This window comes from Lepisosteus platostomus, chromosome 4 (assembly GCF_059453375.1).
Source record: "Lepisosteus platostomus isolate fLepPlt1 chromosome 4, fLepPlt1.hap1, whole genome shotgun sequence".
Classification (NCBI taxonomy): domain Eukaryota; kingdom Metazoa; phylum Chordata; class Actinopteri; order Semionotiformes; family Lepisosteidae; genus Lepisosteus; species Lepisosteus platostomus.
Window position 1 is genome coordinate 26,945,733 of NC_142614.1, and position 15,643 is coordinate 26,961,375.

A 15,643-nucleotide genomic window follows, 5' to 3' on the forward strand; every position below is an offset into this window, starting at 1 on the left:
AAAACAATGAAAAATAGCAAGGCAAAAAGTATAACCGATGTATGTAAAAATGTTAACGTATTTAGCAACATAGTTCTGTGTTTTTCGTTTACTTTTTTAGATATTGTTTCTCCTTTGCATTAATGTTCAATAAAACATTAGTTAAAACAATCATTTTTAAAGTCATAACTTTTTTTGTTAAAAACACCAGTTAAAAATGTGCACTGCTGGTGAACGAACATCATGTAAAAATAAAGGACAAAGTTCAAAATGTCCATCTTTTTAAATAAAGTTCTAAAATTTCAGGACGTAATACATAATTAAACAGCATGTATTTATGTTAACCGAATTAGTAGGCCCATTTGTTATTGTATTTTTTAAACAGCTATTTAAGTATATATATACAAGCAACATTTTTGCATACATAATTTCATTTTAGCGTTTTCGAAAACTTTTTGATTACTTGGCTTTTATTTTGGAGTAGTATTATGCAGGTCTTTGGATGCGCGCCATAATGACGACACGTGTCTTGCGCGGTTAAGTGACGTAGCCGCAAGAGCGAGTTTGGTCTCCTGGTTGTTTTGACAGATTCGGCGCCTTCTTCGTCCGCTTGGAGGACCGAGGCGTTGCAATCCGGTAGCCGTTAGGTTTGTTTCTGGTTGGAAAGAATACTCCCTCTTGCAGCCTCTGCAGAAAAGAGTCGTTGTTGGTGTTTCGGGGCGAGAAGATGGCGGCGGCTGTCCGACAGGAATTGGCTCAGCTCATGAACTCCAGCGGATCTCACAAAGATCTTGCTGGAAAGTAAGTAAAACAAAATTTAAAAACTGAAAGAGCACATCTTTGCAGAGAAGAGGACGGTATCCTAGGCCTCCCATTAACTTCAGCATTTTGAGTAAAGCGGTTCTGGGTACCGGCTAGTGATGTGACAATCGCAGTGTCATGAATGAGTGGGGTTTTCACCTAGATGTTTTTTTTTGGTAAAACCATTTTAGATATATAAATTGAATCAGAAGTTACAAGGTTAAGCTTCTTGTTGATAAGAGTTATATGCTTAATAATAATATTATTATGTATGTAGACGTTCTCTCGTGATATAATTTACGGTGCGTAAACATTATTTAAAATTGCTTTTGAATGAGGAGACCGTAGACTGAGCAGCTCCTTGAAGACGCCGTGAATAAGTTATATTTCAACGTCCGATAGTTAACCGGCTTGAGCAATAGTCAAGATTTGTGGATAGATACATTTCTACACTGCGAATAATTTACCAAAATCATGTATTTTAGGCCCGATAGTTAGGTTTATTGATGAAGTGGCGCTATGAAATGCAATCAGATGCTAACAGGGTTCACAAAATTGCAAAACACCTGAAAATGATTCATCATCCAACTGTTTTTTCTTCCATAATAAAGACCTACTGATTGTGCACAAACATGCCTCGACAGCATGAGGAATTTTCAGTTCGCTTTATATTAAAAGCATTGCCAGCTATATTCTTGGAGACTTCCTATCCAGAAGGCTTTATATAACGTGTTGATCTTCAATTTTTTCAAACACTTAGAATTATTATCAATTCTAGGATATTATACAGTATTAAATAAAGAAATAATTTGGAACTGCAAATGTCAGCACTACCTTAATTGAGCTTTTAATTGACTTTCTTACTTGATCAGTAACATGCAAGTGTTCCCTTATGTTGTGCCTAATTAGGTTTACTGGATTGAGGCTCCTGGATTGGAGACGGGTATATAACGTTGTCCAGTTGCTTTCCTTTCGTTAGGCAAGTCTATTCTGATCTTGTTTTTAAAAATAGCATTAGGATAAAGTCATAATGTTTTAGTGCAATGGGAGTTATTCAGCCTGCTGTTTAATTTCACGAATGAGTGAATCCCATTTTATCCCCTGGGTATCTAGACAGATACATATGGAATAGTTTGTCTTGGCTGTAACAATGTTCCTCAAGTGAACGGTTGGCTGAAAAATGTGAGTATTTCCTTTAATGTAGCTGGAAAATGTTCAGACTTTTATTGAAGCTTTTATTGAAACGTTTGTTTGATTTATATTTTACATATTTTGTCTCTGATTAGGTGTTTACTTTTTTAATGTCAAAGCTTCTTAGGAAAAGATGGTGTGAATTGTGTCCTGGAGCAAACACTGCAGTGATCGCCATTATGCTCTGGAAGTACCTGTGGAATAAGTTTTGCCACACCAGTGCTACTGACTTACAAACCATTTCTTATTACAGGTACCGACAGATACTTGAAAAGGCCATTCAATTTACTGGTGCTGAGCAGCTGGAGGCTTTGAAGGCATTTGTTGAAGCCAGTAAGTACTGCTGTAGAATTTGCATTTGTCGTCCCATTCAGTTAGGAATGTGTGAAGTGGGGTTTATATTGCTTTGAAATATTAGAAGCTGAATTTAAGCTATGTGTGTGTTAAAGGGGAGCTGCAATGATATTTTTATATTTCGGGGTTAGAAGGAATCAGCATTGAAGAGTGCATTTCAAACCACAATTAAAGAAAAATGAACGCAGTAGCTTGTAAAACCTCTAATTTACATCACAAAGTTAATCCAATAGAAATATTGCTCTCGATTTAGACTGTTTTGCCAACAAATGCTGCTTAACTCTGCATGCATATCACGTTGGAACATTCCTGTTGTGAAATGTCTGCTGCACAACCTGTACTTATTTGCGTATACATCACATTACATTAGTCATTACAGTGACTAGAGAGCAGGAAGGGCTGCATCACATCGCAGTTTGTGTTTGCGACAACATGGCGACTTGCATTACTTTCACAAAGTTCAGGATTTTGTGCTTCATTTGAAATTTGTAATTTTTTCTATAACTTCAATGAATTTATTTTGTTATGAAGATTTAATAACCTGGTCTGAGAAACTGGGGCTGTATTTCCTCTTTAAATACAGTTTTGTGTAAATTTCTCCATCCAGATTATAGCGAATGTACAGGAAAGCCATTTGTTGTTATCTTTCAAGCACCTTTTTTTTCCTTTTTTTTCTTGTAAGAGGTGGATCTAAGTAGTCTTTGATCTGAAATGGTCGTTTTGGGTTTTAAAAAAAAATAATAGTCCCTTCTCATGCAATGTTACACGTCAGCACTTCTTGTGCTGAGTGAAATGTTCGTGTCGGTAGGGTATGTGTCAATGTACCGGGTCTTCTCTCTCTTCCCCAGTGGTTAATGAGAATGTCAGCTTGGTGATCTCCAGGCAGCTGCTTACAGATTTCTGCACTCACCTCCCCAACCTCCCAGACAGCACAGCTAAGGAGGTGTACCACTTCACGCTAGACAAAATCCAGCCTAGGGTCATCTCCTTTGAAGAGCAGGTGGGTGCATATCTCTTCTTAAAAATGTCTGGCACCATATGTGGGCACTGCCTTCGCCCTACTGTCTATGGTAGCTACAGGTCCCCTGTTATACTATTGAGGTGCTCTGGTGTTGTGACATTGACGTTCAACCTTCTCTTTTAATTCTTGGAAAGGGTACATCTTTTATTTAGTTGCAAAAGGAATTAAACAACATGCTTTCTTCACAAATCTATTAATCCACCCATTTGTTGTCAGTTGTTTATCCTTGCTGAGGTTGTAGCAACAGGGAGCCTGTCCTGGACTGTAGGGTACCAGATGAGAATACACGGGTCACCAGCGCAGGGGACTTACACAAGGACAATTTAGAGACGCTCGTTGGCTTAGCCAGCATGGCTTTGGAAGGAGGGAGGAAACGTGCACCCAGAGAAAGCCTAACTGGATGTGAGAGAAGCATGCCAACTCCACCCAAAGGATCTCCCAGTCAGGAATCGAACCCTGGAGGAGATAAGAGCTGTGAGGCAGCAGTGCTACCTTCCTCACCACTGTGGTGGCCTTAAATACTATAATACATGTCTTAAAAAGTTGTAGTTGAACTCAGTATACCTGAGAAGTCTGTCTTTTGGTCTCTTGCCAAACCATAGTGAAGGTGCTGGCTCAAATTTCAATGGCTAAGTAGTGTTCTCGCATTGATTGTCTTAACTTTTTAATCACGTATCCGATCTGTGCATGAATGTGATGTTATGCAAAATCCTATTATGCTGCTGTATTTATTGATTTGTTTGAGTGGTGGAACTATTTCTCTTTCATAGTGAGTCTGTTCTCCAGACTCACCTCTTGCAGCAAGTGCTTTTTACACTTCTTGTTACTCACATGATACGATGAATACATGCAAGCGACAGCCGAGGTTTTGGTCTTAAAGTGATGAACGGCAGACCATAGAAACCCATTTCTAAGGTCTAAGTCTATTCCTTCTTTGATTTAATGTATTGATAGGTGGCATCTATCCGGCAACACCTGGCAACAATTTACGAGAAAGAAGAGGACTGGAGGAATGCTGCTCAAGTCCTAGTTGGAATTCCTTTGGAGACGGGACAGAAGTAAGTGGGGTATTCAGTTACTTTACTGATTTCTTCTTAAGGTCAATGTTTAGTGAGTTCTGCTGTGCCGGACTGGTGAAATGATCACTGCCCTTTTTGTCTGTTTCCCAGGCAGTACAATGTAGATTACAAGCTAGACACATACCTCAAGATCGCTCGTCTGTATCTAGAGGATGACGACCCGGTACAGGCAGAAGCTTACATCAACCGCGCCTCTCTTCTTCAGAATGAGTCCACTAATGAACAGCTGCAGATCCACTACAAGGTAGCTCCCTTTTCCCAACCTGTTGATGAATGGGAGTTTGTTTCTAGTGGCTTTTAGTCATGATGATGGTGTTTTGTTATTTTTCTGGATTTTAAGAGAAGTCATGAGTCATAAATCCTTCACACGGAGTGAACCTTTTTTCATAGGTATCCCAGTAACTGGTCTCTGCTCTCACCCATCGTCTCAGGTCTGTTATGCCAGAGTTCTGGACTACAGGAGAAAGTTCATAGAGGCAGCACAGAGATACAATGAGCTGTCGTACAAATCTATCGTACATGAGAGTGAACGGCTAGAGGCCCTCAAGCACGCTCTCCACTGCACCATTCTGGCATCGGCAGGTATTATACCACTGATTTCTGCTTTCACAAGCTGTACCACTGCAAAGTATGTGATTAATTCTGTCTGAATTGACAGTGAGAGTATTGGCATTAGTGCGCGAATCTGTTTCCAGACTACTTCTATTTCCAGCATTTGTGCAAGTAATATAACCTCCATGTTTGCGAACTTTGTCAAAAAAAAAAATACTTTTGGTAATGATTTCATAACTGTTCAGATACAGAATGAAAAATGAAAGTTTAAGCTTGAAAGAATGCTACTTTCATTGCTATTGAGTTGCCTTGTAGGGAGTTAAACAGTATATGAATTTAGGTTTATTTTAGGTAGTTTTTCTAAGTGTTTCAAGCCCTGCAATTTAAAACAGCTTTTTATAGCAGTGGTGGGTGCTGGGCTGTGGGAGGGCATGACCCTGTCTCCCCTCTTCTAGGACAGCAGCGCTCCCGTATGCTGGCCACGCTGTTTAAGGACGAGCGCTGTCAGCAGCTTGCGGCGTACGGCATACTGGAGAAGATGTACCTGGACAGGATCATTCGGGGGAACCAGCTACAGGAGTTCGCTGCCATGTTGATGCCTCATCAGAAAGCTACTACAGCCGACGGTCAGCACTCGTTCTGATTAATGCTCACCTCTCGCCATTAAAACCGACTACGCTTTGCACCAGTATTAAGCTGATGTTCTTTTCTGTGTTTTCAAAGATAGTAAATATCTTACGATTGCCAATCATGCAGTGGTTAGCATTGCTGCCTCGCACCGCTGGGTTCAATTGAGTTCAATTCTGGACCTAGGGTGCTATCTGTGTGGAGGTTGTATGATCTCCCTGTGTCCTCTGGGTACTCCAGTTTCCTCCTACACACCAAACACATTTTTAGGTGAATTGATACCTAGAGCCAATTTTCTCAGAAGCCAGTGTGTTTGTGTCTGTCTGCCATGCGATGAACTGCCGTCCTGTCCAGGGTGTATCCTGCCTTGCGCCGGTTGCTTGCTGGGATAGGCTCTGGCTGCCCTGCGACCATGATTTGAAAGAAACAGTTAGAAAATGGATTTTGATCTGTTGGTAAATGGCACGGCAGTGTTATCTATTCACAGTTCCTAATTTTACTTTTCTAATATGCATTCCTAATTTTACTTTCTAATGAGCAACGTATCTCATGTAGATTAGATATGAAGGTCATTTCAGCCACTCTCTTGGTGATGGGCAATGTATCACTGGCTTTAGGAGTTTAACAGACTTTCCCGGGCCTGATCAATAGTCTGATCTCAATCCTGTTCAATCAGTTCTCAGTTTGCATTTCAGTCCCTCTTACATTTATCCTCGTCAGAGCCCCATCTGAAAGGCACCCTGCTAGATTAATCTGATGGGACTGCTTTTTAAATATTTCAAAACCCTTGCTCACAGCGGCCCAGCATGTTATTTGGTGTGTGTTCCAACAGCTATAATGTGGCCACTGAGTAATAGTTACTAGAGAAATCGAGTGTAAATTACGGTTAATAAGGTCATAAGGGATCCCTGGAAGACGGAGCGTGTTTAAATTTGCACCACTGAAATGTAAGAGAAATAAGAGGAATACAGAATTGTGCAGAAGCTGTTGACCAGGCTGATGTATTTTGTACTAAAATTTTAAAATATAAGTACTTCTGGTTAATCTAAATGATACGTCTGGTGAAACATTCTTTTTTTTCTTCTTACTTTGTCAATGCCTTCTGGAGACACAAAATGTAACAGACCTGCAACTTTGATTTAATTCCTCATTGAATTGAATTTGAAGAGTAGCACATCCTGTATTTTTTTGCCATTTACCAAGAAATTAAGAAGGTTTATGCAGACTGTACTGGGGTATTTTTCCTTTTGTTTTTGCTTGGGAAATTAAAGTTTTTTTTGTGTGATTTAAACCCAATGCTTGAATTATCGCAAAAGAAACTAACTTGGAAAGGAAACCAGAGACTCACTGCTGATTGTTCCTGCATGTCGCTTGTTGCTTTGCTAATATAATGAGTATTTCCAGCCTTACAGTTCCAAAAGTGCTTCTTTTAATCACAGGTTCTAGTATCTTGGACAGAGCAGTCATTGAGCACAACCTGCTGTCTGCCAGCAAACTTTACAACAACATCACTTTTGAAGAGCTAGGGGCTCTACTGGAGATCCCGCCAGCCAAGGTAAGTGGTTTTTAAGCATGAACTGTGGTGCAGAACTAGTGCCGTTCATCAGTTAATGTTCGTGAACGCTAGGAATGAAAGATAACTTAACTCTCCGGCAGCATAGGCGCATCAGAGCCCCATATGTCTTGAGCTTGTTTTAAAGACCACTCCTGTTCTGGAGCAATGTGGACTTGTTTTCCCACAGTTCTGCAATACAACATGCTTCTTGGATATGATGGTTTGGTTGAGTTCAGATAATTGTAAAATGTGTATTTGTTCTTTTACTAAGAATCTGTAAGGACAAAATGATGATGGAAGAGCAGTGTCTTGTACTTTTCAAATATGAAGTTAAATGTCTGGTAACACAGATCAGGGTTATTATTATTTTTTTTAAAATTCCTTAAAATAAAATGCACAGGCAGTCATGTAGTCCAGCTGGAACTCAGATGCAGATCCATTATTTGTTTCCATACTCTTGCAAATTCCTTTAGTCTTGTGAAACCTACAGTGTCCGTGACAACAAATGGTAATTAAATATGGATTGCCAGAAGAGTGTTAGGAAATCAATGAGAAAGCCTTTAAAATTACGTTTCTTCCCTAAGCATGTCGCATCAGGGAATAATGTTTGAAGGCAGCACTGCCTCCATCTCCTCCAGATTTCATGTGTTTTGAATATATATGTGTGTTGTTGTGCAGGGCAGTTGTCCCGGTGTTGAAGCCCCTGGTTACAACAGAAGCAACTTGGTAGGGAAAAAATAAACTACTCATACTAATAAATGAAGTGTGACCTAAAAATACTTTTTTAGACTAAAATGGCAGATTTGAAGACCATAGGGTCTACTCTCGCAGTGCCTTTACACACTGACGGAGAGCCTGAAAAACTGCCGTGCACTCCCTTTATAATACCACCAAGATGCTGTTAGGTTTGGCTTTTATTGTAGCTGTGTTTTGAGTTTTTAGCTTTCACTTTTATTTCTCAAAATTGTAGCATGCTTCACAAGACAAAAACATATGAATTGATATACAAAATCAGTGTATTTTTCTGTGCTTCAGCTTAAAATGCGTGGATAGGACCGTTGCAATATGCGGGGAAAAGTGATTTTTTTAAAATCTGTTGATGTGCTGCTGTGTGGGTAATACACAGTAATCAGAATTTGGTGGATCAGTGGACCCAGTGATAAGCTTTTTCTATTTCCATTGCTGTAAATGCCAGTTTTTTAGATTTCAAAAATATAAATGTAATAATCATATTTAACATTGCTACAGTGCTTGCTTGGTGCTAGACACTAACAAAGTACTGAAACTATTTAAAATAATAAAAATTGGTCTTAATATTCTATGGATTAATGCTTTGCTAAATTCATGGTGAATCATAAAAGCTAGATAGCTTGTTGTTTTAATATGCACCCTTAAATTGTTAGTCAAGCCTTTTTGTGTTATTCTGATTAAAAGATTAAACTCATCTGCATATTGCTTTGAAGAAGTTTATACCATATCTCCTAATTATGATGGGTAGAGCTACAGTAAATGTTGACACTTAATTATACTGGAGCCAAATTTAATCTGATAAAAATATTTATATATATTTATATTTCTTTATATTCTCCTGCAAACAGCTAAATATGCACTTCCCTAGCAACATGTTAGAGAACACTGTGGTCTAATTTTAGAATTTCTGAACCAAAAGACAAATTAATATTCTTAAGATGGGGTACTTCTTAATGTGGATCTCCAATTCCTGATAAAGCTGAAAAGACAAAAGCCTGCTATCAGATGGATATTTACTACCACCTGCGAAATTAGTGCAGTTCGAAAGGAGTAGAATATTATATGAGGCTGCCAGACAGCAGAAGTTCCCACCATTAACACTGTGTAGGCAGGTCCCATCCTTTCAAAATTTGAAAGGCCTAAAATCCACTATGTCTCATGATTCTATAGGGTGTAAAGTAGCAGCAGGCCTGGCCTTTTCCCGAGTGCTTTGCTGGGAAAGACAGCTGATGTAACCGAGATTACAAGAGGCGTGATTGTTGGAACACTTGCCACTGGTGTATTGCTGTAGGCAACAGCAGACCAGGCTAATGTGCTGGTTTAGACAGCCTTGAGGGATTACAGGATGCAGGAGGTAGATAGCAAAATCATTAACAGGAGGCTAAATTCAGGGAGTGAACCAAAGGGACAGATCACAGATCTCACGTTTAACATGAGTTTACTCCTGAGTTGTCCTGCAGATGTCTATAAAGGACTTGTGGAATCGGAGCCTCGATAGTGATAAGTTACTGGAGGGGACCAGAGTGCTCAGCACTTAGGGGCTTTTCTGTAATTGTTTTTTAGAGCAGCATATAATTGAGGGGAAGAGATCAGTCAACAGAAAAGCCTGGCCTACGTTTTATTCTCTAACAGAAACAACCAACTGTAGAACTTAATATCACACAATTTTGTCTGAATAGCATTTACAAGGTGAATTGTGCGAGTTAAGCTTTGAACAGCGCTAAGATCCTTCTGAAGGGAGACTGATTAAAGCAGGAGCTCTGAGTGTGGTCTTGTAATGGCCTTCCTTTGTCAGTGTTTATCTGATAAAGGTGTATGATTTAAAACCTCAACCTTTCCTGATTATAATCATTTGGGGTATCTGTGTCTTTCTCAGCGATAGTTACCATTATGCAGTTGCATACTTGGACACCAAGCAGAAGCATCAGGGCTTTACAGTACCAATGATGAATAAACAAGCTTTGCTTTGGAGAAATTCCCATGGCTTTGGGTTATATTATTCAGAACAATGTTAGACAAACACTAGTGTCAGATCAACGCTGACTAAATTCTAAGCTTATCGTCTATATGGTAACTTGCTGAGTTGACAGTATTTCCCTTATCTGTCAGATATTAGTCTGCAATTCATTTATCTTTTAAACACACATCAGAAATTAATTAGAAACAATTACAATCATTTGAGATACAGTAATGTCATTTGCCAGAGATTTGTATACGACTTACATTGTTGTTCAGATTACCTTCATTGGTGTGGCTTGCTTTCACATCTGTTAGTTTTTGCTCTGAATGTAGGTCAGTCAGTTTTCTTAATTTTCCCATGACTTTTGCAGGTAAGTAAAAGTCCATTAAATTCATCATCCAAGTTGGTAATATACAAGTTCAATTCAAAATTAGTAAGTCTGGTAACTGCAAGTTTCAACGGAACAGTTTTATACCCCAAAAATGTAAAAACCTACTGAATGTTTTAAATGTTATTTCCAATTATTTTAAGGCCATTATTGTGTTTCATTCCTTGTTGCTTGTGTAGTTGTATGAGAGTCATCACAGACAGTTTTGCATGTGTTAATGTCAGTTGTGAAGTATTTTACAATTGATTAAATACATAATTCTGGTTTTCATTGCTAAAGTTTGAAATTATTTTTCTTTACATTTCCTGTTATGGTGCATCTGACATAACAAATCTGTAGGCTTTACACATTTCAAGCACTGTTCCTAGGGTGTTGCATTCCCAGAGAGCTATAAACAGAGTACCACTTGTACGTCACGTCAAAAGATGTACAGTATTAATTGAATTGAAAGAAGCATATTTCTTGAAAATGCACTACTGTTAAATAGTACTTCATGTTTATTCATTAGCACTGTAAACTTTATATATATTCTATATGCACTATATGGATTGGGTTTGGACCCCTGTTCCCAAATTATAACGGGAGTGTGCTGTATATTCAATTGGGATATAAGAAAGTAGAAGACAAAGCTTCAGTATAGAAGTAGACCTGTGGTTTTATGTACTCTGTATTGACTAACCCTTAACAATACTGCATTATTGCTACAACTGAATAAGAATCATTATACCATTTTGTATGCTTGGTCTAAAAAATTTGGACTACATTTTTGAATGTTATTTTTCTGTAGAAACCTATCCTATATATAAATGATGTTTATCGGACTTAAAGCTTAAAAAATGTAACGTATTTTCATTCTGAATTATTCTCTGTAAAGCTCCAAATGATTAACCTGTTTTCAGTTGTTTACCATTTGTTTTAGGTATTAGAGGTTGAGTATTTTTTTTCAAGAAAATTGCAAAATAAAACTGCTTATGCCTTTAGGATCTACTGTATGTATTCATAATAAACTAACTGGCAGCTGGCAGCACTAACTGGCAGCTGAGTGACAGGACAGTGAGATTCAGAGCAGCCACTACAGCAGACCAAAACCCCTTCTGCATATTGACTACAGTTAAAAAAAAATCAGTGTCCTGGAAGGCCCATAAACCCAATTACAATCAATATCACTTGAGTGCATGACTGCTGTTTGAAAATGTTCAGCAATCCCTCATGTACTGGGAGAGGTGGTATTTTCAGATGAATCACAGTTCTTCTGTCATTTGGCAGTGCAACAGCTTGTTCATATGCATAATGTTGTGCAAAGATCTGCACATTTGTGGTGACTGGGAGCCGTCAACGCCAGCATTACTCATTAGCTTGCCAATTCTCACTGAGCGGCATTATTGCAGTGGGATTGCTTCTGTGATGTATGGTAGATTCACACTTGTCTAGCAAATGGAGGAACATACAGGTGATTCAGTCGTAGGGTTTCCACTTTTATATCACACAGTGCTTCTGGAAGTTAAGACGAGCATAAGAACCACAGCTCCTGTACTGCACAACTCCCAGGCCTTCCTGAATGTTCCCCAAATCTTCAATTGTAGTTGAATAATTATTTCTCATACTTAATAAGCGTGAACATTATTTACTTAATTTGTTCATTTCAGCTGTTTTGGTCAAGCGAACCCTACAAATGTTTGTGTAGTCTAGTTATAAAATGGGGATTTGGGCCCTTCCTTTAATAGTTTCTTTTTCTCCAATGAGCTCTTTTTTTAAAAAATTTTCACAAACGTATAATAATACTCAACTTATTAAGAGTGCTTTGGAATACTCATTCTCATGTTCCAAATTGGCAACAAAAGCTTTGAATCCTTGCTGCTGCTGCTTCACGTAACTATAATGTTGGTCCCCACATGGCAGGGGTCTGTATCATGCACTGGCCTGCTGTGTTGCCACTTCTTTACTCCTCTGAACATGCGGGGGATGAGCTAGGTAGTAGAAGCATGTGTTCATGCCTTTCGCAGCCACATCAGGTTGCTCTTCTGGCAGTCTGTCAGACCTTTAAAGATTAAATGGAGGAGTATTCGTTAGTGGCTTATTTGACTCGTATTGGGTTTATCCATTTGTGACTGAGCTAAAGGTAGACACTCAGGGATGAACTGGCCCCGTTTAACCCAATGCATACATGACTTTCAAATTTCTTTTTAGAAGCATGATTACAAGTGATGTTATCTTGATAGTTCACAATTAGACATCAACTTAGTTGACTCCTGTCTGACTTTTGTCACTACTCTTGGGTTGTTTTCCCTAATGCTGGAAGGCATTGATAAAAAAAAGTACTTGTTACAAAATCTGGTCATTTTAAGTTCCATGGTAAGATGTAGTTCAGTGTAAGGCTAAGACTATATGCCTCTGTTTGACTGTAAGTCTTTTAAGTTTTAGTGTTCGTTTCTCATTTTGTGGACAGGCTGAGAAGATTGCCTCCCAAATGATCACTGAAGGGCGAATGAATGGCTTCATCGATCAGATAGACGGCATTGTTCATTTTGAAAGTAAGTACAGATGCTATTGTGTTCAAAACAACCACAGAACTGGACACAAACTACTCTGGCATTGAAAACCTTAACAAATGAGACTCTACTTCTATTGACTTAAGTCCTTGCCATCTTCCTGCTGTGAGCAGAAGCATACAGACAGAAAGAGCTAATGACAGTGGTGCTGTGTGTTGTGTTTTTAGCTCGGGAGCCATTGCCCACGTGGGACAAGCAGATCCAGTCTCTATGTTTCCAAGTCAACAATCTGCTGGAGAAAATCAGCCAGGCAGCACCAGAGTGGACAGCGCAGGCAATGGAGGCCCAGATGTCTCAGTAACCCTGTCCCTCTTATGTGTGGACATTCTTTCCCTATTTCCTGCTGCAACGTGAGAAAACAGTTCGCCACTGCTTCAGCAGCCTGTTCTCTGTCACCCCTCAAAGACTGTAGAAATCCCATTGGTTCATGCTTGCAAAAAGGGATAACTGTGCCATTGAATCTTTTACTTTGTTAAGGGTAAATGTAAAAGGCTCCTTTTACCTTTACCTTGGTTTTCTGCCTGGGCTCAGCACCACATTTTCTTTTACAGTGATGGAGAGTTACAGAGTGCTCAACAGAAATTAACATCAAGTTAGTCATATTTTTAATCAACAGTTTGGCAGGTATGTTGTCTCTGTATGCCTTTTAATGTACGTGATACTGATATCTGGTCTTCTTTGCTCGTAAAAAAAACGAGATTTTAATCTTTCAGGTCAATGACTTGTACCCTGTTTTCATCAATTGGTTTTAGGACAGCTCAAAGCTGATTTAGTATGGTCTAAACACAAAACCTGGTCCTTGAATTGTCCTAAAGTTTGACTATAATTTGAGGTGGTGTAGGCTTGACACAGTGTCTTCCTAACTTCACTGAAATGCCAGCGGACCTTGGCATATCTTGCGCAGGGGACAAGTGTCAGAAGTCAAAACCCCATTGAGACCAGGAACACGTAAACCAAGAGCTGTGATAAAGTCTTTTTGTAAAGCCCTGAAAATGTTGGCAAGCTATGGTAACACATGCTGAAGTCTCACAGCATTTAAAATCTAATTTTGTATTTGACTGGCTGAGTGTCATGAAGTGCAAGGTAAGATTTAGATTTAGTAAGATTTAGTTCTCTCAGAAAACATGCTGGTCTCCACTAATAATCTAATATTATTAGTTTTTATAGGGCTTCCCCGGGTCAGATCTTCTTGGATTTGGAACACAGGCTACCACAGCCTTCTGTTAATCTTTTTCATAACTCTTGTTCATAAATAGGACGGGGAATATTATTGCCTCCGTTGTTGTTTAATGGACAAAGAATAAATATACAATACACTGGGTCAATATTACTGTTGTTCTGTGTGATTCTCTTTGTATAATAAGTGCACATTGAACTGTAAACGCCCTGATCCAGATTGTGAAATTAATAGTAATTGTGCAATTTATAAACATTAGAGAAGACTTATTAGTTTAAATAAGTCCAGACTTTAATGTGTTTTAACAAGTAATATATCTAAATACTGCATGTTGATATGCATTAATACATGAGTTTTGTTTGATGATTGTTGTGGTGATTTTTACAGCATATGGAGAAATTCCCAGTATTCTTTGTTAAACAGTGAAAATAACTATATGGTTATCTATTAGAAGATTAAGTTTGATAAACAGATATGAGTGGAGAACCATGTAATTATGGGGACAGTGGAAACAGAGGTGCTTCTGTTAAATAGAAAAGTTGTCAAAGTCGTCACCACAAATACAAATTGTTGCTTTTAGTTTTTGGCTTAAGGGGCATCCTTTGCTTAAAAGCCAGCCAATGTAACATCATTCTTTTAATTCAGCTGTTACCAACACCTATTATTGCAGTTATAACATCCCTTTCATCCCGAAGGATACTCTGCAGCATATAAAAGGCCTGTAAGGTTCATAGTTTCAGAGTAATGATTTGTGTAATGGCGGGCATGTTTATGTGATTTCAGCAACTCAGCATGCAACCACAAGCCATCTACCAGGTTAGCAGAGGCTAAACTTGAAAACAGATTCATGCGTTTTTTTCCCTCAATTTACTTCAAGTGGGCTTAAAACAGTTTAGAACTAAAGTAAGGTTAACGTTAGCCAATGTACCATACAAAATTAGGCACTGTATCAATGTGGTTATAAGGGAACTAATATACAAAAGATTATATTAAGTATTTTTGTTTTGTGAATAGTCTCTTGTTTATGATTGCTGGTTATAATATATGTAACATCCTAAAAAAGGCACATCTCTATGACCTTTAATCTTATTCCCAAGAATTTAAAATTTGACAAGCCATGAATGAAAGAAACAAAATATAAAGCATGCATTGCATTAGCTTACATTGTTAACAACTGTAGCAGATTTAAATGTTTTTAGGCCAAAAAAAATTTCCGTAGTGATCACTCTCCAAAACATATTGCACTTTTCAATTAATGTATTGCCTTTAATAAGCTGCAGCCTCCATTGATGCCACTAGATGGCATTGTTTTATAATTTCCTATCCCAAAATAAATTTTATTTTAAGAGATTTTCATTCATTTAAAGAACAGCGGAGAAAACCATACAACACCAGAACACAGTTTTAGATTGAGGCTAGGTTTTAATCATATTGAGTCATCGTGTTATGTCTTATTAAATTATTTAGCTTAAAACAAGACATATTGTTGGATTGCTCTCATACTACTTTATTAATGTACAACTCCCATATGTAGTCCTTTCCGTCTCCTCCAAGGGTGTGGTTAGTCTAAGTAATTAAAAGGATCTCATGATGTGCAACATATGGTTATTATCTGATCAAAACATAAGCAAGGAATCCATTCTTATTTTCAGACAAAAGT

General features: G+C 38.3%; 1 protein-coding gene across 2 annotated transcripts; it reads left to right on the forward strand.

Moving 5' to 3' along the window:
• The first annotated feature begins 511 nt into the window (after window positions 1-511).
• Window positions 512-14,133, forward strand: cops4 (COP9 constitutive photomorphogenic homolog subunit 4 (Arabidopsis)). 2 transcript variants are annotated; one of them, XM_088629272.1, is made up of 11 exons: window positions 512-780; window positions 2,225-2,304; window positions 3,174-3,325; window positions 4,301-4,404; window positions 4,516-4,669; window positions 4,857-5,007; window positions 5,433-5,603; window positions 7,044-7,159; window positions 7,838-7,885; window positions 12,704-12,788; window positions 12,974-14,133. In XM_088629272.1, exons 1-11 carry the CDS (start codon window positions 707-709, stop codon window positions 13,105-13,107), a joined length of 1,269 nt encoding a protein of 422 aa, XP_088485398.1. In that variant the 5' UTR covers window positions 512-706; the 3' UTR covers window positions 13,108-14,133. The 2 variants fall into 2 exon arrangements, with proteins under 2 accessions (XP_088485398.1, XP_088485400.1); XM_088629274.1 differs by lacking the exon at window positions 7,838-7,885.
• The last annotated feature ends 1,510 nt before the right edge of the window (window positions 14,134-15,643 follow it).

What these genes read in the sequence shown, in the direction of transcription:
- cops4 (XM_088629272.1), top strand. Translation starts at nt 707, where the DNA reads ATGGCGGCGGCTGTCCGACAGGAATTGGCTCAGCTCATGAACTCCAGC. An exon ending in CACAAAGATCTTGCTGGAAA is followed by an intron (nt 781 to 2,224) that starts GTAAGTAAAACA and finishes TTCTTATTACAG; the next exon opens with GTACCGACAGATACTTGAAA. An exon ending in TCATCTCCTTTGAAGAGCAG is followed by an intron (nt 3,326 to 4,300) that starts GTGGGTGCATAT and finishes ATGTATTGATAG; the next exon opens with GTGGCATCTATCCGGCAACA.